Source organism: Hippocampus zosterae, chromosome 7, assembly GCF_025434085.1.
Source record: "Hippocampus zosterae strain Florida chromosome 7, ASM2543408v3, whole genome shotgun sequence".
Lineage (NCBI taxonomy): Eukaryota > Metazoa > Chordata > Actinopteri > Syngnathiformes > Syngnathidae > Hippocampus > Hippocampus zosterae.
The window spans coordinates 21663012-21683531 of record NC_067457.1 but is presented as its reverse complement, the minus strand read 5'-3'; the positions used below and the strand labels follow the sequence as shown (position 1 = coordinate 21683531).

Below are 20520 nucleotides of genomic sequence, written 5' to 3'. Positions count from 1 at the left end.
GCAAAGGCTCCACGAGAATTGGGCCGAAGTTAATGTTTCTTGCAAAATCTTAACAGAATAAATACATTTGTCAGTAAATGGTAAATGAAGTCTTTTTGGGTTGTGTGCTGTTAAGATTTTTCAAATTGGCTCAGGTTTTAAACACAAACGCAGCATTAAAACACGTGATGCAGTCCAACAACACCGCAAAGCGCAAAATGTTGAGTTTCTTTTAATCAAAAAAAGTTGACAAAAAGTGGGCACTGGTGAAACGTCTGAACTAACAGGACCAGAAATCGTGACATTAAAAGGTGCGGCGTTCTAACCCGACTGATGCAAGTTGACTTGGAACGAAAGGTGCACTACTAATAACTCTTACTCACCGTTTCCTCCAACAATGAGGATTTTTGCCCAGTAACATGCTGTGAAGAGACCCCCTCCTCCCACCGTGATCGGTTTTGCATCGACAGTCAGAAATATGTGTGCTTCTTATTGATGAGGAGGCAAAGCGAGGACAGAGAGGCTCCGAGTTTGGCGGCTTCGCTGCAGGCCGTAGGCAAGAAGGTGTAGTCCTGCAGCTTCTGGAATGCCTGGACACAAGCACCAAGAATAACTGGATTATGGCCACAGGAAGTAGAGTTTTTTTTTTTAAAGAATTTTTGGGGGTGGACTTACAACCACACTGTCAGGGCATTCATCCGCTGGCCTGTGGATCAGGAAGTCCCTCTTGGATGGCCCCTTTATGTAGATGCAGTTTGCTGCAGATTGCTCGGGCACAGTCAGAACTTCGTAGTGGTGGTCTGTCAGCTGTTCCACCATCTGGACACGTACAAATATTGAATTTAAATTTGAAGAAAACTTGCAAACATTGGAAAGATTTCAGTAAGATACGGAGCAGCATCTTGACCACCAACGTAAATGAACATGATGAAAAATCAATACTGTACTCCAACCTTTGGTAGTTTGTTGGGGCCTCAAAAAGTGCAGCATTGACAAAACACACCCACCCGCAGAGTCTTCTTGGCCCCTTCGCTGTTGCTGATGACGATGGTATTGGCGCCTCCCATGGAGCAGATGTTTTTCAGTCGAATCCCACCGCAGACTGGCACGGTGGACACGGAAAAATCCTGAACAACATCGCAGCGGAAAAACATTTTGTGAATGCGTCCTAGAAGGATTTTACAAACGTTAGCATTGCGGACTTGGGTTGAAGTGAAAATGAAATGGCGTCGGCAAATGAATTTTTCCTTCGGGCCCCAATTTAGCCAGTGAGCACATCGTTAACAAAATCATTAAACATTGCAGTGAACCTAAAAGCCATTCAAAATAATTCTACTGCCAAAATAAAATTACATTGTCCACAAAATTTTAATATGGTGATATACACCTGGGAAATGCAATTATGTCTCATAGAATCATGGAGAACACCGCCTGGGATAATTTTGAAATGTAATGTTAACCCCTAATAATCCCTCTCGAACACTCACGTGTAAAAAGCACTTAAGAGGGAATCAATATCTAAAATGAAGGGTGGCTATGTGACATACAGTCCTAATGGCCTCTTGTTTTCGACCAAAAAGACAAGCGCATTCATCACCGCTTCCACTCCAATTCCCCAAATGTAACAGTACACACAGTGCCACCTGCTCACTCTGGCAGCTCGCTAATAAAACCCAACTGACTGATTCGTCACGGTCATCAGTCAGCCACGGCTTTTCCGCTCTCTCACCCGAAACGTGTCCGCCAGCACCTCTGCTCCCTTGTGATTGGTGTGGGAAGAGATTCCAACGAAGAACTCCCTCCCTGTAAAGAGGACGTCGCTGCCTTCCAGCGTGGCCCCATCACAGTCCCCCGGTGCCCCGCCCATCTCCACCACGGTCAGGTTGAGCTCGGACATCACCCTGCGCACCGCCTCCACCTGTGCAAGAACAGTTAGTCGAGGGAGGTAAAAAAAAGTACAATTATTTGTTACTCTGATTAAGTCGATTGATTAAGCCCAAACTAGTGCTTTGTTGCCATCTGGACACATTTGTTGCCAAGGAACTATGTTGAAATGAGTTGAGGTTTCATTTCAAACTTGGTCAATCAAATTCAAATTTGTATGTATGTATGTATGTATGTATGTATTTATTTATTTAAATCCTACGTGTGCGTCGCTTATGGAAAAATGTCATTGCCTTTTTATTGAAGACTAGGTCTGTCCAAACTAATCAAAATGTAATTATTACTTCAATTTTGGCTTCTCTCGATTTTTAAAGCAATATAGTAGGGGGGGAAAAAACAATGTGCAGAACTGTGTGTTGCTTTTATAAATTCCGGACGTTGTGAAGGTGCCCTGAATGCACTATTTTTGTGTGGCAAGTGTGTGGATGTGATTCTGCCGTCCCTGAGTGTGCTTTATGCTTTTTTTTGTAAAAGTGCTATTCCTTAAAATAAAGAGTATTTGTACACAAACGTTGTGGAAATGCACACACACAGTTACCATAATACAGTACTCAATGGCACACATTTCCTCCCAATCTGTGAGAAATGAGTTGTATAAATAAAGTTCAATCGCAACTTTCTTCTTATCTCCTTCAGTGTACACCATGCATGCACGGCACCACACTGCCCCCAAGTGGCCACGATGCAAAGGAACAGCCAATTTTGGATTAGCAATTTTTTAAAAATGCTATTATTGTAACATAATTCTTAATTTCTTACTAATTTATTTTTTCGTTGTCCTTTCAAGTTATATATAAAGTTGAGTTTTCATGGGTTCAAGGAATTGTACTTTCCTCAAAATTCAGTGATACAAAGATCCAAGGACTATTTTTTTTTGTCATACCAACACATAGTTTCACATGGCAAAGCACAAAATACAATCCCCAAGGTCTCTGGTTATCCCAATAAATCCCAAGACTTGTGGGGGGAAAAAGACAGAACAAGAAGATAAGAATTTGACAAAGAGATAAGCGACATGCTGGCCTGTCAAAAGGAAATGAAATAAATAAAAACATTGATGAGAATGTTGGTGTTGCGCATTTACCTCGCTGCGCCTTTGCTGTCTGAAGGGCCTGGTGATGAGCGCCGTGTCACCTTGGATCACCGCCACGTCCTCTATCTTCCAGCTCATCGGCAGCTCCGGATCGGGAGGGATCTCGATCAGCTGCAGGCCCACCTTCTGCCTCAGCGCCCCCGTCAGGCAGCCGAACTGACGCTGGGCCTTGGCCAAGTCCACTGAAACTTCCTTGTTCTCGCCGTTGTCACCCACCATCTTCCCAAAGGTCTCTGGGATGCCTCGCACCACTGCGTGGGTGAACTGGCCGTAAGGGCACATGTTTGCCATCTCTCTGGAGCGGAGTAGGGGTATCTTGACAAAATACCAAAAGGGGGAACAACTTCTTCACTGTCGTGTTGGGAGTTGGAGTGAAATTGAGACACACTCTACCTCCTACTGTGCATTCTTACAAAAAGAAGCAGATGTTCCCCACCTATGGAAACAGATATCAAGTTTAATCAGGCAAAGACAACAGGATTAGAAATAAAAAGTCATGGGCCATGTGGATTATATGAGAATTACTGACCCATTTAAAACTCTTTTACTCAAAATACGACTGCAAAAACAAATGCAGCATCATCGTCCAAAAGTATGTAGTATACATTTTCGAAAGTGTTTCCACTCTAAATCTCAGTGGTGATCAAACAAGTGGTTCAAGGGATTCCACAGGTTGAACTAAAACAATCGAAAGACCAGTTTTAGCCATTAACGAGACGTTGTGGTTTTAGTTTTAGCACACCGGTGCAGAGTGCAGACAATCTGCAATCTAAATTGTGCAACGCCCAACTCTTACCCTTTCACATTGTAAGCTTTAAAACATCCTATAAGAAACTACAGGGGGGGGGGGCTAAGAAAAATATGAAAGTAAACATACTTACCACTTCAAAGCGTGGAGGCGAGACACGTTCGCAACTGTTTGATGTATTTCCTAAACAGGGACGTTTCCCGTTATCCTGCTTTTCACTCACGTCCTCACGCCCACAGTTGTGTTGAACCGTGCTACCTCCCAGTATGCGTTTCAAAATAAAACGAAATGTTTCCGCTTCACAGACTCAGATTTTCGGATGAGTTGAAATGCGACGAATTTGCCGCGTCTCGCTGTGACGAAAGTGACTTTAAGACGTGTGATTAAACACATCTGAACGCCATCTCCGTCGAGCTAATGATGAGATGTGCTTATTTGACGTCTCATTTCCGGTTTGTTGGATTGCTGTGCCGCCAATTACCCAGAGACAATTATGATTGATTTCAAATCAATTGAACATCCTCAACAAGCACAAGGGAGTGGAGGCTAATATTTTTGATTATTATTCAATTAGTTATCTATATATGAAAATTGTGAAAGAGTGAACTTAACTAGTTATTTGTGTGACGTTCGTTTCAATGCATCAATAAAGTCAATTTTTAAACAAATACAATTCTTGAATGTGTTTTTGCTTGTTTGTTCCATGTTGTCAGCTATTCCAAAAATCTATTTAGTCAACAGCCTGATACGCCTGTTTATTTGGAGTGGTTGTCTGTTTTTGTCCTTGACATGACAAAAATTAATCTTTTAAGCTTTTCCCAAATGGGTCAAATGGTGCTGAACTATTGGATAAACGCGTTGCACTCTGACAAGCTGTGTGGTGAAAGCATTGTTCTGTGTCGTGTTTAAAAACAAAGACATGAACTGATTTACAATTTCTTGTTAGTAATTACATTTGCACAGTCGTGACGGAGCGAATGGTACTACTTTTTATGATTTATGCAGCAGTACAACATTCCTTCCTGTCTGTCTGAGTAACAGTCAAGTCCAGGGACGGCGCAAGACATAAATCAGTGATGAAGTGGGACAAAAACAAAATATCTGGGCAGATAAAGTAGTGGAATAACAGAGGAGGAATGAGTGAGTTGGGGTGGGGTGGGGGAGGGGGGGTTAGAAGAAAGATGGCAAGTCGAGGGCACAGACAGGATTAAAGAACACCATCTGTCCGCTAAGATCCGGTAGCCAAATATTCATGTAAACACATGAACAACACTGGTGGTGTTCCTTCAGTAAATAAGACGATCTGGGGCCAGTGTTAGCCTTGTGTATTTTAAATCGATTTTTACAGTGTAGAGGCAAGTCTGAATTTAGCGCTTGCACATCTGTTTACAGTTACAATTAAATACAAACATCAGTCTTCATCAAAAATTTCACATTAAATTCTCGCTTTGCAAAATACATTGCCATGTGCCCTTTGGCATAGTCACATGAAATAGCAATACTTTGAAACCCCACAGGGTGGCAGTGCTGCTCTGAAAACTACTTCCTGTTGCCTCTTCCTTGTGTGGCTCTTTTACTGAAATTAATTAAGTTTTTGCTTCTTTTTATTATCCCGCGGCTAAATTCTTGTTGTGCTTGCATGACAGTTCAAATGATACTTGTGATGATGAACATCTATGACCGTACAATTGAATTCCTTTGCATTTTTGTTGTCCTACACTAGGAGCCAGTCAAATTGTATTTTTCCAATGCATTAACTATTTCATTTCAATTCGATAGGGAAAAAAGATGACATATTCTTTTAAAAGGTAATAATAAAATAAATCCATCATTATATGTATCAAACGGAATACAATAAAATATACAATGTGAAGAACTACTGCTGCTACAGCTGCGACAAGAGAAACAACTTCTAATGCAAAAAAAATTAATCTGTTAACTAATCATGTGAATCTTTACACTAAACATGATGTTATCCTGTGATTCTCTCTAATTAACTGGTAAACAGCTTATCCAGTCTGAGCCACTTGACTGGTACCATCACAAGACCTCCAGTCAGCAGACCGTCCAACTTGTTTTCCTCACGTCTCCCATTACAACTCAAGGATAATTCGGTTAAACTAGACGTTCCTATCTTCTGACTCTCTCAGGTCTTACTCTCTCCAGTCTTTGTTTGCATGCTTGTGTAAATGACACACCAAGTACTCCGATATAGTTATAATTCTTTTTACGTGGTGACGCTTGAGACCATGTCAAAGAATCATTTGCAGAATCCCAAATAATATTTGACATTGGGGATGAATGGAATGTTTGTGCGGTGCATCTATTTTTTACTCTGGGGAACAGTGTTGCATTCGGTAATTTAGTATTTTATGTGGGACTTCGCAATGAGGTTTCACATTAACTTTTCTAACGAGAATCTACTTTAGGCACAGGGTGACCTCCAAAGCCAGATACCCCGAAACTGAGTCCAACTTAAATTAAATATGCCTTAAAAAGTGAAACAAAAGTTGGAGCTGTATGTAGGATGTGCACAAAGACCGTAATCAGGCAGAATTTGCATATTCCAACAATCTTGAAATTTTGGGTGCGAAATTTCCCACAATGCACAATTCCCGACAGTTTCTAGGAGATCGGCGACAATAATCTATATCGGAGTAAACATTCATCAACATCGAATTCCAAAGTGCATATGTTGTTTTGTTGCTTGTTTTTAAGGTGTGAATGAGAAGTGTTAATTTTGCAAACGTTGTACGCTCTCACTAGTCTGCGGATTTGTATTCGTTTCCCAGGCAAATCTGACACATCCAATATGGCGGATGCGCTGACGTATCGCACAGCAGTTCAATTGGCTGTAGTTGATGCTTCTGAGTTTGAGTTTGAGCTCAGCGGCCACCCGCTCCCATCACCTCCTCATCAAGTTCGGGGCAAAGTCGCACATTTTCAAATCATCGATCACATTCGATATGTTTTTATTTGTGTCGTTATTTAATAATTATAACAGTTGATGAAACGTCACAAACGTCTCTGAGAAGCCGTTAGACTCCAAGAAGCGGATGGGGGAGTTCGGGGAGGCAGAATACGAATAGGGAGGGTGTGCACTTCAGCAGAAACGGCAAATTGAATTAGAAACAATTTCGGAGAGTTGCAGAAGTTTGACGCGAGACTCGAGAGCTACGCGTTGGAGTGGAAGGAAACATCATGTTTGCCTCTGCCTCGCAGCTTCTCTTGCTACTGTGTTGTCTTCCTTTGGCAAGTAAGTATAATTGTATTAAAAATTTAACTTTGCACTGGACTTTTCTCTGATTGTGACTGTTAGAGTATATATATATATATATATATATATATATATATATATATATATATATATATATATATATATATATATATTTCTTTTTTACTTGAACTTTCTGAATGGATGTTTGCCGCAAAACAAACAAAAAAGAGACCATACCATGATGGTGGCACTGGGACCTTAGTCAAGGTGGACTGACTTATAAACAGTTCCAGATAGCAATCTGTATTTGCACAAAACCTACAGGCTTTCCCTAGGAATAAAAACAAAAAACAAAAGGTCAGGAAAAGCCTACTAGAACATCTGAGCTATTTCTACCAATCTATCGCTTTATTGCTTTGCAGATACGTCCTCCGCTACAATTCATGATTGGCCAATGCAAACGATCTATATGTTCCCCAACAGTTTTTTTAAATCTGTAAATGAACGATGATACGTTTCCTTTGCTAAAATAAATAAAAAAAAGAGAGAATTCAGATTGTGTTCTGTTTCAGCTTGTTTGACGTGTTATACGTGCGTGTTTCCTGCCATTTCTCCGATGGACTGCCTGAAGTTTCCCGAGCATTGCGCGGATGGACATCGCTGCCTGTCCAGCGTCGCAACAGCAACACGAGGTGACGTATTTTGTGTGTCAAACTGTGGCCCCATTGTTGCACATATGGCCAAGACAAAAGATTCGTGTCACGCCTCCGATGCGCCGCATTGGAAAACATTGACTCTATTGTTCTGCTGTGCTCAGCGTTGACTTTCGATTCAAAGATGTGGCCCAGTGAGTATAATCTAAATGCTTCCAATGAGTGGAGGAGCCAAGAGCACAAGTTAAAAGTGGAACCTGACAGATTAAAAAAAAAAAAAAATCTAACATGAGAAACTTCCAATTTACTTACATACATTTTCCAAACCGCTTGATCCTCACTAGGGTCACGGGGGGTGCAGGACCCTATCCCAGCTGTCTTCGGGCTGTAGGTGGGGGACACCCTGAATCGGTTGCCAGCCAATCGCAGGGCACACAGAGACGAACAACCATCCACGCTCACATTCACACCTAGGGACAATTTAGAGTGTTCAATCGGCCTGCCACGCATGTTTTTGGAACGTGGGAGGAAACCAGAGTACCCGGAGAAAACTCACGCAGGCCCGGGGAGAACATGCAAACTCCACACAGGGAGGCCGGAGTTGGAATTGAACCCGGTAACTCTGCACTGTAAAGTCGACGCGCTAACCACTGGACGACCAGGCCGCCCTCCAATTTACTTATTTTCAAAATTCATTTTCCCCTCAGGAAAAAGTGATTGTGATATTCTACCCTGCTAACATTAAGCATGAATTTCTATGCAGATGGATAACAGACATTTACATTTTCCACTTCTTCATCTCTAGGTGCACTTCAGATCACCTTGTACGAAAAAAGCTGCGCTGTTCCTTCTCAATGTGGTGTGAGCGGGCAGAAATACACCAGCGGCCTTTATTTCAACTACACCAACGTGTGCTGCAATACAGACCTGTGTAACGGGGCGTCGGCGCTCGATGCCGCCAAGTGGAGAGGAGCGGCACTCTGCCTGCTCCCTGCGCTGAGCCTCTTGCTCGCCTGAAAGCTCCCACGGACGCGACGTGACATGTCACTCTCTGCCCCGTGTCAGCCAAATAATTTAAGAATGACTTCAAGGCTACTAAACTACATTGCACCCCCCAACCCAGTGGTTCTTCTTAATGGGGTCCGCGAGCTTTAAAAATCAACATCAGTGCGATTATTTTTAACAAGTGCCAAACTACCACGGGTGTGAAGAAAAAAAACGAATTTGAATCGTGGAAAAAAAATCGTGTTGAAATAAACTGATTATAAATTATTATTGTCATTACTGTACTATCCTTGTATCTTATCGCGCCGCCTGCATTGAAATAGGCCTTTGAGATGTGGAAGCCAAAGTTCAGTTGCTCCACTTGAAAATGTACATTTGTACGGTTCTTGAAATGTATAATCTTTTTTTTTTGTATTTTGGAATGTAATAACATAGGAGGGCGGCCCGGTGGTCCAGCGGTTAGCGCGTCAACCTCACAGTGCAAAGGTCGTGGGTTCAATTCCGGCTCTGGCCTTCCCATGTGGAGTTTGCATGTTCTCCCCGGGCCTGTGTGGGTTTTCTCTTTCCCCCCACGTTCCAAAAACATTCATGGCAGGCTGAATGAACACTCTAAATTGTCCCTAGGCAGATGTGCTACTCCTGATCAAACAACAAGTCTGCATTAACCGTTAACAAAAATAAAGTTCCTATGCCAAGTGACCATGAACATGCAAAACAGTAGATCGTAGCATATGCAGAGACTGGAGACGCTGCCCGTTTCAAAAGAAAACTTTATTCTGAAAAAAATGCACTGATGAAATGTGCCTTTGGACTTTTGTCTGCCAATTATTTCAATAGATTTGTTTCATGGCCACTTTTCTGTGAACTAAATGTTGTTAACACAAAAAAAAAAGGTCTACGTTGGAAAGTAACTAGCCGAAATGTTAAAAAGTGTCATTAAAAAAACAAAGCAACATGCAATGTATTAAGAAACAAGAAGGTGTAAAACAAACAAAGAAACAAAAAAACATTTTATTGAGTTCGGTCCCTGAAACTGTATTTAACTCTACAGTACATAAAGAAACTTAAAACGAGATTGTGAAAATATTTAAGACACTGTCCCTTTAATTGATTCATTAAGGAAACAGTTCAGTCAACAAAAAAAAAAGTATTTTCACTTCGGTAGAAAGAAAGGGCCACTCCTCCAAATAGCAGTCGTGCAGCAAAACAGGAAAAAATGTCAAAAGCACTGTACAAAAAAAACAAACATTTTTATTCTGAAATTGCACTTAGGTGGTTTGAATTTTCTTCTTGAATTAACCTTTCATCTGGTCAACATGAGGCTAAGACGTGAACTTTCGTTTAATGAAATTTGAATTCCTTTAGCCGACAGTTTCATGAAGCACGGGGCCAGCGAAGAAAAAAAGCTGCAGCTCCAGCTCATGAAGCCGTATCGCCATCATTATATCGAGTTTAGTTAACTCTCAAGTCACTGTAAGTGCTAACACACAACGAACTAAATGATCCCAGTCAGCATTTTTTTACCCCCCTACCTGAGCGAGCTAAACAGGAGGGAAACAAACAGTAAATTGACTTCAAGTCCCTTTTTCAATGTTTTCCTTCACTGCCCTAAATGTGGATCCTTCATTCACGCGAGTGCATATTTCTTCAAGCTTATCTTAAAACCAGACCGAAAACTACCCCGCTATTATTTTTAGTCGCAGCATCATCAACTTCCTGTTGCCCCCCGCTTTTGTCTGAGCAACTTGTGACATGCACATAACATTTGCAGCACAGCGCTAAGTGCTAAACTCAATTCATATGACGGAAGATTGGGGGGGGGGGGGGCCACACCCAAGAAAAATGAACACGCTCCGGAGAAAAGTTGCAAGATCCATTTCTAATTTAGAATCATGCTATGATGAATGCTGTGTCACGCCCGCATTGTATGAGCAGTTGAATAGGATTATGCAACATTTGTGCTGCTGCTGACTAAGAACTACACGCCCTGAAATCGCTTCCTTTTGTCAGCTGCGTTCAGTCGGCTCGCCAAAAGCGTGTGAACAAATATTTCATCAATCATATTATTTGATTAATTCACGGTTGAAGTGTGCCCTACTCTCTTTTTTTTCCCCCCTGAAAGAAATACACCAAATTTACTTGCGCGCATCGATACTCCCAAAGAAATTTGTGCAAAACTTTTTTTTAAACATTCTACAAAAACAGTCCTTCATACATGAACGATGGATTGAAATGTAGCTCCTCGCCAGCGGATTACAGCAGTCATTCACAGCTGCTGAAAAGGAAACCATTTCAATAGATTCAAACTCTTGAAATGGCTTCCTGTCTCTGCATCTGTGCAACAACACCCACCTCCCCCGCCCCGCCTCCCACTTCCGAGTTATTGTGTGCTACAACGACCAAAAATGCTTTTACTTTTAAAGTTTGACAGTACTTGCCGCATCGGGGAGTAATAGAGGAACGTGAAATACTTTGGCCCCGTGTTGTTGAATCATGGACTCAATAAAATAAGACTGACATTGAAGCTAAATAAATGTAGAAGGTTTCATCTGACTTGGCAGCTTTGTGGCTGTAAAATCTCCCAAAGGTACAAACAAATTGTGTACAGTGAACCCCCATCGCATCACGAGTCATCTTTTGCATCGCTGCTATAATCTGGATTTTGTAGCCATTTTTTTTCTTAATGGATTTTTACAGTCTACAGATAGGGCTGAATTTTAAGTTGCGTTCTTTCCGCAACATGACTGGGCACCACTGAGGTTTTAATTAAACTCTACTACTTGAGGATATGTGGGTGCGAGTATTTTTAGTGTTAACTCATTCAGTACCAGCCAATTCTGGACCAAGTCTGAAAAGACGTTTAAAAACGTCTTTGGGAGGGAATGAGTTAACATCGATGCTAATTTCCATTAGTTCATCAAAGGCCATCAAAAGTCTTTCACATTAAATGATAGCATGAAGCTAGCTTTTTAATGACCTGGTTCGGTTGAACGTTTTTTGTTTCGTGTCACTTGTTCAGTAAACGTAACTGAGTGTGACATATAAACAGCTCGAAGCAAGCACGCTTCTCCCATCTTTTTTTTTCTCTCTCTCTCTCTCTCAGAGTGATGTTTTATGATAGTCCCCAATTTCTGGACAAGAGTGAAAAGAGGCACAAAGGAATACTTTAGAAAGTGTAATTCAGTTATTTTAAAAAAAAGTTTTGATAGGTGGTGGGAGCGGTAACACTACGAAAATGATTTTGTCCCCAGTGATAAGAGGAGGTTCACTGTATTTCGTGACGGGACAAAAAAAAAAAAAAAAAAAACAAACGACCCCAATTATATAACATATGTGCTGTTGTTTTGCTTGTTTGTACACTTGTATATATTCTTCCACTTATTGAATTTAGGATGAATCTGAACCACCCCCCCCCCCCAAGCCTACTTGAGAACTTTCGCCACAGAAGCATAAGCCAAGTGGATCTCATCATCGATCGGGCAGGTGGAGGCAAACTCGTCCCGGGCGTATGCTGCGTTCAGGTACCTCCACAGGTTGGACAGAGACTGAGGGATGGAGAATTTTCGGTACCGTAAACACACAACCTAAAATGAAAAGAATAAAACACTTTAGCTGTGTGTGTGGTGTCCAATTTGACTCAAAAGTACTAAATGGAAATTATGCCCAATAAAGGCAGCAAAAGAGAGAAAAGCTTCATGACCTTGACAATGTGGAGCTTTGGAAGCAAATTGCAGTCGGCGAGCGTAAGGTCTTGGCCGTCGAGGAAGGGGCGGGATGAGGAAGTGACATCATCGGTGCTATTTTGGTCAATTTCGTCAGGAAGGGGGGAGCCGAGGTAGTCGTCGAGTTTCTTCAGAGCTTTCAGAAGTCCTTTCTCGAGATCTGAGCACACAAGTCAAAAAGATGTTTCATTAAACAGCCCCGCCCGAAAAAAAGTGCCTCGCGAATTGTTTCTGACTCACTTTCGTTGGTCAGAGGGTTGGAGTTTTTGATATAAGCCGAGAACTTGGAGAAGACATCCATGCCTGCTGTGTTTGACTCTGGGTTACGCGCTGCCAGACGAGGGTACCTGAATAGCAGAGAGAACCCTCGTTATTCAGTGCAAAGTACGGAACCTCATTAAAAGAAAAGAATGGCAAAATGGATGAATGCGGTCGACTACTTTGGGGGGCAGAGATTTTCCTCCAGGAACTCCTCGATCTTGTTGGTGTCAGTTTTCACCTCTTTGCCGTACAACAGAAAGGGCGGCTGGGCACCGGGAGCCAGGTCGTTCAAAATGTCCGGCTTCCTTTCAGTGGATGGGAAGAAGAAAGAGAAGAAATGATAAATAGAGATTTTTTTTTCTTTTGGATTGAAAGTCGGTCTGCTTTAAAATCCCGAGCTATGTCAATGAGCGGTATTGTGGCGCATCAAATCGGAGGTTCCCACCTCTTCATGTCCACTGTGGTAACATCAAAGGTGACACCTTTAAGCCACAGCACCATGAAGAGACGCTGGGAGAAGGGACAGTTGCCGATACTTTGGCCGTCACTCCCTGCCTGCAAGACAAAACGGAAATGTTGCATTCAGCATCCCACAAAAGCATCTCACATTTTAAATATCACCCTGAATTGGAATAGAAGTTGAAGTGGCAACATTATTGAAGTTCAAACAACAGCATCTTTCTTCCATGGAGAGTTTGAGGAGAGAAAAAAAAGTAGAGGGTGTAGCACATGATCACACAGAGGAATCATTATGGAAACTAGTGCAGAACATATGAGTGTTGAACTCTTTCATGAAAAACAGAAATATGTGAATACTCTGTGTGGCCAGCAGGCTTCGGGACTAAATATAGATTCAGGTCTTATGTTAATGTGCTTCTAATAAGATTAGCGGTTTATACAGCTAGTAAGTCAACACAGGCTTTCTGACTGACACTGACCCACGACTGCCTCATGTATGCTTAACGATAGAACATAATATTTCATAATTCACTAAATGAATCTCCGTCGCGCAGTTTCAACCTGACGTGGGGGGGGGGGGGGAGCCCACGTCACGGTGTGTGTGCCAGTAACGAAAAAAAAAAAGTCTCGTTCTTACCTTGACAAAAAGTTCGACTTTGGGCGCATTGGGGTCGCTCATCTTTCTTTCCTGCCGAAGAGAACGTCTAAAAATGTTTTAACTCGTCAGCCAAGTGACACCGCAAAACCGGACGAGAAGGATTTCGAAACCGGAGGAGAGCCAAGCCCATCTTCCGCTAACAAACGCACAGACATTAAAACGGTCACCGAACAACGAGAAATAACAATAAAACAAGTTCACAAACTGTCGGACGTATCAAACCACGAACGTCTCGGTCTCTTACGACTTTTTGTGGTGATTTAGATTGTATTTCCGCGAGTGTTCGCTTACCTTCAAGTGCTGCTCGAAGCTGCTGACGCCTGTTGCTGTTTGCAAGTTTCTCCTCCCAGTGGTGCTTCCTCGCTGCGGGCAGCGCACACGCATTGCGTCGCCATTTCCTGGAGGCCACCGGCCTCGGCAAACTCACAGTGCAAGGGGAAAAAAAGTCACAGAAACACTCAAAGGACTGGAATGTAGTTATTTATAGAAGCCAGTTTTGTCACGCCTCGGGAATTTCATGCATATTAAACAAGGAAACATAGTATTTAAGAAATGGAAGGGAATTGAAATGTATATTTAGAGCAATTGAATTGAGCTCGACTTTGTTTTCTGACCTCTGTTGAGGCCTTATCAGATGTTACTCCCATGTTGTCCATTTTAAAGGTGAAATATCTCAACTTACAGTATATTTATTTTTTTACAGATTTAAATGACTGAAAACACCATTAATCCGTTCCGCATCACCCCCCAAACATGTCAATATCATCAATATGCTGCGGTTATATTACTATTTTTTCATAGAGGATAAAGAATATAAGCGAGTGAGTTTGTTATCGTCCACCTTCATGGGCCTAAAAAATGTTGTGATGTGTATTTTAACGGCAGACAAATTGCACTACATATTGTATTTGACCGACTCGACTATTAAATAACATTTAACATGTAACAATAATTCAATTTTCAAACACTGCACTCATTTTTCGATTTAGTTTCTGTGAATGTAATGCCCCCCCCCCCTCAATATGGTTGTCTCGTAGTCAGTGACTTAATTGTGCTGACCGAAACTCCGGCACAAAAGGTGGCGGTAATGCAACTTAAGGCTGCGAACCACAAGTACGAGAAGACGACGGAAAAGAAGAAGACATATAGACGTAAGCAAAGAGGCGGAGAGACGAGAGGACGAGAGTGAGGAAAAAAACGTTACCAGGGTTGGTAAAAGGGAGAGACTTCTTGCGTCTAGCGTCGAAATCTCCGCGATTTCCGAAAAGAATCATGGCGTCGGGCGAGGAGCAACTTTGTCGAGTGAGAGAGGAGACTGAGCGACCACTACAGCCCGTTATAGCTCGAACGTCACGTGACCAAACACGGAAACAAGGTTAGTCAACTTCCGGTTTGCTTAAAAATAATCTATTAACTTTTGAAAAATAAATGAAACGGGAATTAATTGGAAGACAAATTCAATCAAATTGTGTATTTAAATTTACATCCAATTTCATTCTTCATTTGTCACTATAAGTTTGATCTGCTGCACATTTGTTGTGATTTGTTATTTCTTTCTAATAAATAGCAAGTTACACTGACTGCCTTATATTTCATCAAACCCTTGGAGACTATCTATCATATCATAACGAACCACTGTCTTCTAAACTATGTTTGTATTGGTCATGGACTGCAGACGTCCATCGGGTGACTGGTCATCAAGAAGAGCTTCCCCTTATGTGTGGGAGTCGCAGTTTGGAACGGGTGGATGCAGAGCGCCTCCATATTAAAGAGGAAGAGGAAGACATCAGCGAGTTGCCACTGATCATCGTCGTCGTGAAGGACGAAGACGACAAACTACCCCAGATGCCGCAGCTTCATCTTCACAGTCCAAATCGTGGAGGAGAGCCATCAGACGACCTCTTAGCTCCACTGTCAGGCAGCGACGACATAGAAGAACCTTCAAGGAGCGACACTGACTGTCGAGTTCATACCAAACTGTTGAAAAGCTCTGAAAAGGACACGACTATGAACAAGAAAACTTCTCCAACACGCAGGAGAACGTGTGCACGTAAACAACATTTCAGCTGCTCAGTTTGTGGTAAAAAAGCCACCAAAAAGTCCAACCTGGTAAAACACATGAAAATACACACGGGAGAGAAAACCTTCTGTTGCTCAGTTTGCGGTAAAACGTTCTTTCAAAAGGAAAACATGGCAAAACACACAAGAACACACATGGGAGAAAAACCCTTTAGTTGCTCAACTTGTGGTAAAAAATTCTCTCGAAAGGACTCGGTGAAGTCACACATGAGAGTACACACGGGAGAAAAACCTTTCGGTTGCTCACTGTGTAATAAACAATTCTCTCATAAGGAAAGTTTGGTAGCGCACATGAGAACGCACACCGGGGAAAAACCCTTTCGTTGCTCAGTTTGCGGTAAAATGTTCTCTGTTAAGTCGGATATGGTCATACATGTGAGAATACACACAGGAGAAAAGCCTTTCAGTTGCTCAATTTGCAGTAAAACATTCATTCAAAGGGCAAATATGATTAAACACACGCGAATACACACAGGCGAAAAGCCTTTTAGTTGTTCAGTTTGTGCTAAAGCTTTCACTCAAAAGTCCGATATGGTTAGACACATGAGAATACACACGGGGGAAAAACCCTATTGTTGTTCAATTTGTGGTCGAAGTTACGCTCACCGGGAAAGTTTGGCTGTGCACGCACGTACGCACAACAAAGGGACAACAATTGTTTGACGGCAATCCTGTGCAATACTCTAACTGTGGAATTGTAAAAGCTTCCCAAGGGACTGTCAAGGGAATATCAAATAAATTGTGAACTAAAACATGATGTTTTTGTTTGAAATAGCTTTTTTTATTTTGGTAAATGGCATTCTAATGCCGCAAATTCAACAAATGAAGATGTTCAGTACCACACTGTTTATTTTTTGTTCCTGTTTTGCTTTGTTTGCTTTTTGTTCCGGAGTGAGACGTTTTTGTTTCATTAATGGGGATCTCATTCATAAAGGAAGACCAACGCTGGTCTTTCTTCAGGAATTATTGGTGGTTGCTCAGTTTTGAAATATTTTTTGCACCAAGAACAGCTTTTTTACAAAGTTTATTTACCTCATACGTACACTAGAGGGTGGTGTTGACTGGAATAAAAGACTCCCATTCTACTCTATTTTTTTGACATGATAGCTTCATTTATTAAGCTTATTGCGGGACAAGGAATTCCATACACTCAGTTGTACATTTTTGTGCACTCCACACAGAGAAGCAGAGTACGAATCGTAGCATTTCATATATTTAGACATAGTGGACTTCACTCACCACTAATCATACTAAATGTTTTATTCATGCTTGTACTTTTTTTACCTTTTGGCAAAATCAGATGTAAATGTAGACTTTGACAAAGCATCTTCCCAAACCCTTGATTCTTGAATTAGAAACTGCAGGTACGGTAATTTCAGATTGCTCCTACAATACATGAACCCCGCAAAGAGCGACCCAAATATTTATTTTATTACTTTTAAGCACATTAAATCTTGCGCATAATACCAGAATATATGCATGCGAGGCTATTATTTTTGTCCACCTGGTGTCACCATCCTTGTCATCTACACTTTAGTATCTGTGATGTTGAATGCATGTGTGCCTTTTAAAGGCGGGCCAGGCCTGTTGAGTATTGTAAACATCAGCAACTGAGAATTTAGAGATGGTTGACTGTTAGCTAGCTAAACCAGTCACTGTGCCTTTTAAAGCCAGGCCAGGCCTGTTGAGTATTGTAAACATCAGCAACTGAGAATGTAGAGATGGTTGACTGTCAAATAGCTAAACCAGTCACTCTGCGTGTTGAGGGATGGCGTTTGTTGAGGCCATTGGCCGGTCGTCAAAGAAATTAGCTTGTGTTTCCTGTATTTTGTCACTGTTTGGTCAATAAAGCAATCAAAACTGTACAAGCGGCTTTGTCTCTTCCTCCCTGTAGCCTAAACACCTGCAGAGGGACTGCATTTCATTCTAACTAGCTATGGTAGGCTATGCTAAATTGGCTAGCAATGTTGACTGTAGATGTGGAGTTGTGTAACAAAAGCCAGTTCTACTATATAAATCAGCATGTATTGTATTGTATTGTACTTTGCCATCGGCACGTTGCCCTTTAGCTAATGTTATTACGTGTAAAATAATCCCAAATGGTGGACATTCTCTGTCTTTTATGCCCTCTTTGATTTCCTCCTATCTTGCGCCTATTGCTAAATGAGGCTTCAGTAACAGTCCGTGCAGAAAAAAATAATAGCACATAATCCGTAATATATTTTGAAGTGAAGCCTTAAAAGGGAACCGCAATAGAGCGAAGGACAACTACGTTATTTCAGTGGTTCTCACCCGTTGTTACTCGGGGACCCGCATCTTCCTATTGTTGCAAATCCGTGACACATTCTAAAGAAGTTAAGAGCAATTTTTTAAAAATTTAAAAATAGTCTCTCAAAATACCATATGTAACATTTTTTTTTTCAAATTTGTTTGTTTGACATAGTGCCAAAAGCATATGGCTAGCTATGATGCCCGCTTGGCCAAAAGCTGAGCTATACTGTATTTGTATACAGAGTAGCTAGTGACTATAGCATGAGCCAGTAACATTTTCTAAAGCTTACCTATTCTTGTATGTTTTATGTGGGTACTTTGTACGCGTCATTCCTGTCTTGAATAAATCAGAATACAAATACGTGTTAAATTTTGGTCCCGACTCACCAGAACCACTGCTTGATTTTCTCCCTCATACCAGGCCAAAAGTGCAATGAAGCAAGATTTGGTTTCTTCTGTAAAAACTCATCAAATTACTCCCAGGTCCTACATGAACCAGAGTGAAAAAATGATGGCAGAGATGGCCATTGCGAAGGAGAGCTTGACGGACGTGGCACCGTTGCATCGGTCGGTGTTGCAACACTCTAATTCGGCCGAGAACTCAACTCCGAGCTGCCCATCTGCGAGTTGCTCACTAGTCAGCGCTTGCCCGCACAGGCTCTCTGGCAGGCAGCCGGTGACGAGTAAGCAGGTGTCCGAGTCAGGACCAAAAGCTGGAAAAGGCATCCCATAACAATAAATCAATGTCAGCGATTGAGCTTCGACACTAGATTTTGCCTCTAACCTTATTGAGGTGTTAGAAAATTCAGAATCCATCACCAGCTATCAAATATTCTGTCTCTACAAAGATAATATTTAGTTTTGATTGATCAGAAGCAATCGACTCCATTTATAAAAGCTACCATTGAGATTTCACATGTTAATACATTTTAGCTTCAGCTAGTTAGCTGTCTTGCGCAAAATACACTCCACAAACACGGGAACCCGTAGTTGTGCGGCCAGCTAAAAAAAATAAGGGCAAGTCTCTTTACCGACAGATCCACGGAAGCATTGGTCAGTTGGATTAGGACATTCGACGTCTTCTGCCAAATTACATAGGTCCCCTGTGCTGACGGGGCATCTGAGGCAGGTCAAGCAGTGTGCTATTCAAAGAAAAAACGAAAAAGACAAAGAAAATTTGGTCAAGACACAATCGTCTGTCCCCTCCCAGACCTGACTAATGACTTATAAAGCAAAACTCACTTAATATCGTTGTCTCCGATTTGTCTTTGTCTTCTATTTACATTTGTCAGATCGTCTTAAACAGTCAAGTGGGGGGAAACGATGCCAAAAATAAGAATTTTAGATGAGGACTAATACTTAGTACCCGCACAAGCAGATGGAGAACATGGAAGGGCGACGCATGCTAGCCTCTCCTACACTCACAAGTCTGTCCATTATCTCGGATGCCAAAAACCCGGATTTAATTCAATGTTTTGCAGCAGTAAGAGGTAACATTATATTGAATTGGTCCAAAGGCTTGAGGACCATTAGGTCTCGTCAAATTGTGCGGTTGTTACTCAAATAATGAATTACTAGTAATGAGCCTTCCATTTATTATCCATATCTCAAGTTCTAATCGAAAAATCCACCAGATCCTTTGGAAAGGGTTTGAAATGTTTTGGGCTGTTTCGTCCATTGTCCAAAAAAAAAGTCAGAACAAAATTGTTTTTTGGGAAATAAATACATCGGAATATAACGAACGTACGAATACATGCATCATTTTTTTAATCAACATTTACAGTCTTAAGGTATTTTAACCCTTTCATGCATCTGGTAAAAAGGTTTCCAATTAAAACCCACGTCGGCTTTTAGCATTTGACCTGCCGTTGAAACATTTTTTTATCGCAATGGGAATAGTTGTGCAGTAATGAAAAGAAATAAACTTCATATTCAATTGCAAGTCTGAAGCACTCACGCAAATCAGATTTTTGATATAAAGTGATATTACATTCATTCTGCAATTATATCATTTAAAAAAATATAAAGAAATAAAAAGCCACGTTTTTTTTTTATCGTTCCGATCATCTTACCAACTGCTACGGTCGTAGCCAGGAGAACTGCAGTTTTCCAAACGTTGTTCATCATATTCCCGTGATTGGCAGATTGGTAGATGCTGTAATGCTTTTGATGAAGCCAGTGGGTGTCTTTAAATACTCTTTGGGCAAGATTGTCAGCCAATAGACAAACGAATGACAACAAAAAAACTGACCCTTCAGGTTTTCGTTTCAGTTCAGTTATACAGTTTATCGGGAATTGAATCGAGGATGAAAATGAAAGATGCAAGAGGTCAAGTCGTTTTTCTCTTTAATTTGCACTTTCTCCAAGTGGTGCGTTTGTCATTAAATTAGCAGCCTTATATTAAAAACTGGTAAGCAGTTTTTTTTTCCTG

At 41.4% G+C, this 20520-nt stretch overlaps 4 protein-coding genes and 1 long non-coding RNA gene across 7 annotated transcripts; 2 read left to right on the top strand and 3 right to left on the bottom strand.

The window, feature by feature from the left end:
* Nucleotides 1-195: 195 nt before the first annotated feature.
* On the bottom strand, nt 196-4123 carry ddah2 (dimethylarginine dimethylaminohydrolase 2). 2 transcript variants are annotated; one of them, XM_052072619.1, is made up of 7 exons: nt 3898-4123; nt 3410-3452; nt 3008-3331; nt 1709-1897; nt 987-1106; nt 655-798; nt 196-569 (listed from the first exon to the last, which is right to left on the bottom strand). In XM_052072619.1, exons 3-7 carry the CDS (start codon nt 3305-3307, stop codon nt 450-452), a joined length of 873 nt encoding a protein of 290 aa, XP_051928579.1. In that variant the 5' UTR covers nt 3308-3331; nt 3410-3452; nt 3898-4123; the 3' UTR covers nt 196-449. The 2 variants fall into 2 exon arrangements, with proteins under 2 accessions (XP_051928579.1, XP_051928578.1); XM_052072618.1 differs by having other exon boundaries at nt 3008-3452; nt 3898-4120.
* Nucleotides 4124-4144: 21 nt separating this feature from the next.
* Nucleotides 4145-20261, bottom strand: LOC127605063 (uncharacterized). Its single transcript, XR_007963443.1, has 4 exons — nt 20162-20261; nt 19121-19231; nt 16280-18802; nt 4145-4157 (listed from the first exon to the last, which is right to left on the bottom strand). It is a non-coding gene; the product is annotated as an uncharacterized LOC127605063 (long non-coding RNA).
* lypc (ly6 domain containing, pigment cell) lies at nt 5896-9031 on the top strand. Of its 2 annotated transcripts, XM_052072642.1 has the most exons (4): nt 5896-5914; nt 6875-7020; nt 7554-7673; nt 8440-9031. In XM_052072642.1, the coding sequence occupies exons 2-4, from the start codon at nt 6966-6968 to the stop codon at nt 8649-8651; spliced, it is 387 nt and encodes a 128-aa protein (XP_051928602.1). In that variant the 5' UTR covers nt 5896-5914; nt 6875-6965; the 3' UTR covers nt 8652-9031. The 2 variants fall into 2 exon arrangements, with proteins under 2 accessions (XP_051928602.1, XP_051928601.1); XM_052072641.1 differs by lacking the exon at nt 5896-5914 and having other exon boundaries at nt 6624-7020.
* On the bottom strand, nt 9392-15028 carry clic1 (chloride intracellular channel 1). The gene is made up of 8 exons (XM_052072612.1): nt 14944-15028; nt 14031-14161; nt 13719-13769; nt 13068-13177; nt 12802-12927; nt 12602-12708; nt 12340-12521; nt 9392-12223 (listed from the first exon to the last, which is right to left on the bottom strand). Exons 1-8 carry the CDS (start codon nt 15011-15013, stop codon nt 12062-12064), a joined length of 939 nt encoding a protein of 312 aa, XP_051928572.1. The 5' UTR covers nt 15014-15028; the 3' UTR covers nt 9392-12061.
* On the top strand, nt 14964-16977 carry LOC127605036 (gastrula zinc finger protein XlCGF17.1-like). Its single transcript, XM_052072606.1, has 2 exons — nt 14964-15114; nt 15415-16977. The coding sequence occupies exons 1-2, from the start codon at nt 15012-15014 to the stop codon at nt 16479-16481; spliced, it is 1170 nt and encodes a 389-aa protein (XP_051928566.1). The 5' UTR covers nt 14964-15011; the 3' UTR covers nt 16482-16977.
* Nucleotides 20262-20520: the final 259 nt, after the last annotated feature.

Coding starts and splice junctions, on each gene's coding strand:
- ddah2 (XM_052072619.1), bottom strand. CDS start 3,307: ATGGCAAACATGTGCCCTTACGGCCAGTTCACCCACGCAGTGGTGCGA. Junction 1,107..1,708: donor TGCTGGCGGACACGTTTCGG/GTGAGAGAGCGG, acceptor GATGTTGTTCAG/GATTTTTCCGTGTCCACCGT. Junction 799..986: donor GGGCCAAGAAGACTCTGCGG/GTGGGTGTGTTT, acceptor GTACGTGTCCAG/ATGGTGGAACAGCTGACAGA.
- lypc (XM_052072642.1), top strand. CDS start 6,966: ATGTTTGCCTCTGCCTCGCAGCTTCTCTTGCTACTGTGTTGTCTTCCT. Junction 7,021..7,553: donor GTGTTGTCTTCCTTTGGCAA/GTAAGTATAATT, acceptor GTTCTGTTTCAG/CTTGTTTGACGTGTTATACG. Junction 7,674..8,439: donor CGTCGCAACAGCAACACGAG/GTGACGTATTTT, acceptor CTTCATCTCTAG/GTGCACTTCAGATCACCTTG.
- LOC127605036 (XM_052072606.1), top strand. CDS start 15,012: ATGGCGTCGGGCGAGGAGCAACTTTGTCGAGTGAGAGAGGAGACTGAG. Junction 15,115..15,414: donor TGACCAAACACGGAAACAAG/GTTAGTCAACTT, acceptor CATGGACTGCAG/ACGTCCATCGGGTGACTGGT.
- clic1 (XM_052072612.1), bottom strand. CDS start 15,013: ATGATTCTTTTCGGAAATCGCGGAGATTTCGACGCTAGACGCAAGAAG. Junction 12,522..12,601: donor CAACCCTCTGACCAACGAAA/GTGAGTCAGAAA, acceptor TTGTGTGCTCAG/ATCTCGAGAAAGGACTTCTG. Junction 12,224..12,339: donor CAAAGCTCCACATTGTCAAG/GTCATGAAGCTT, acceptor TTTTCATTTTAG/GTTGTGTGTTTACGGTACCG.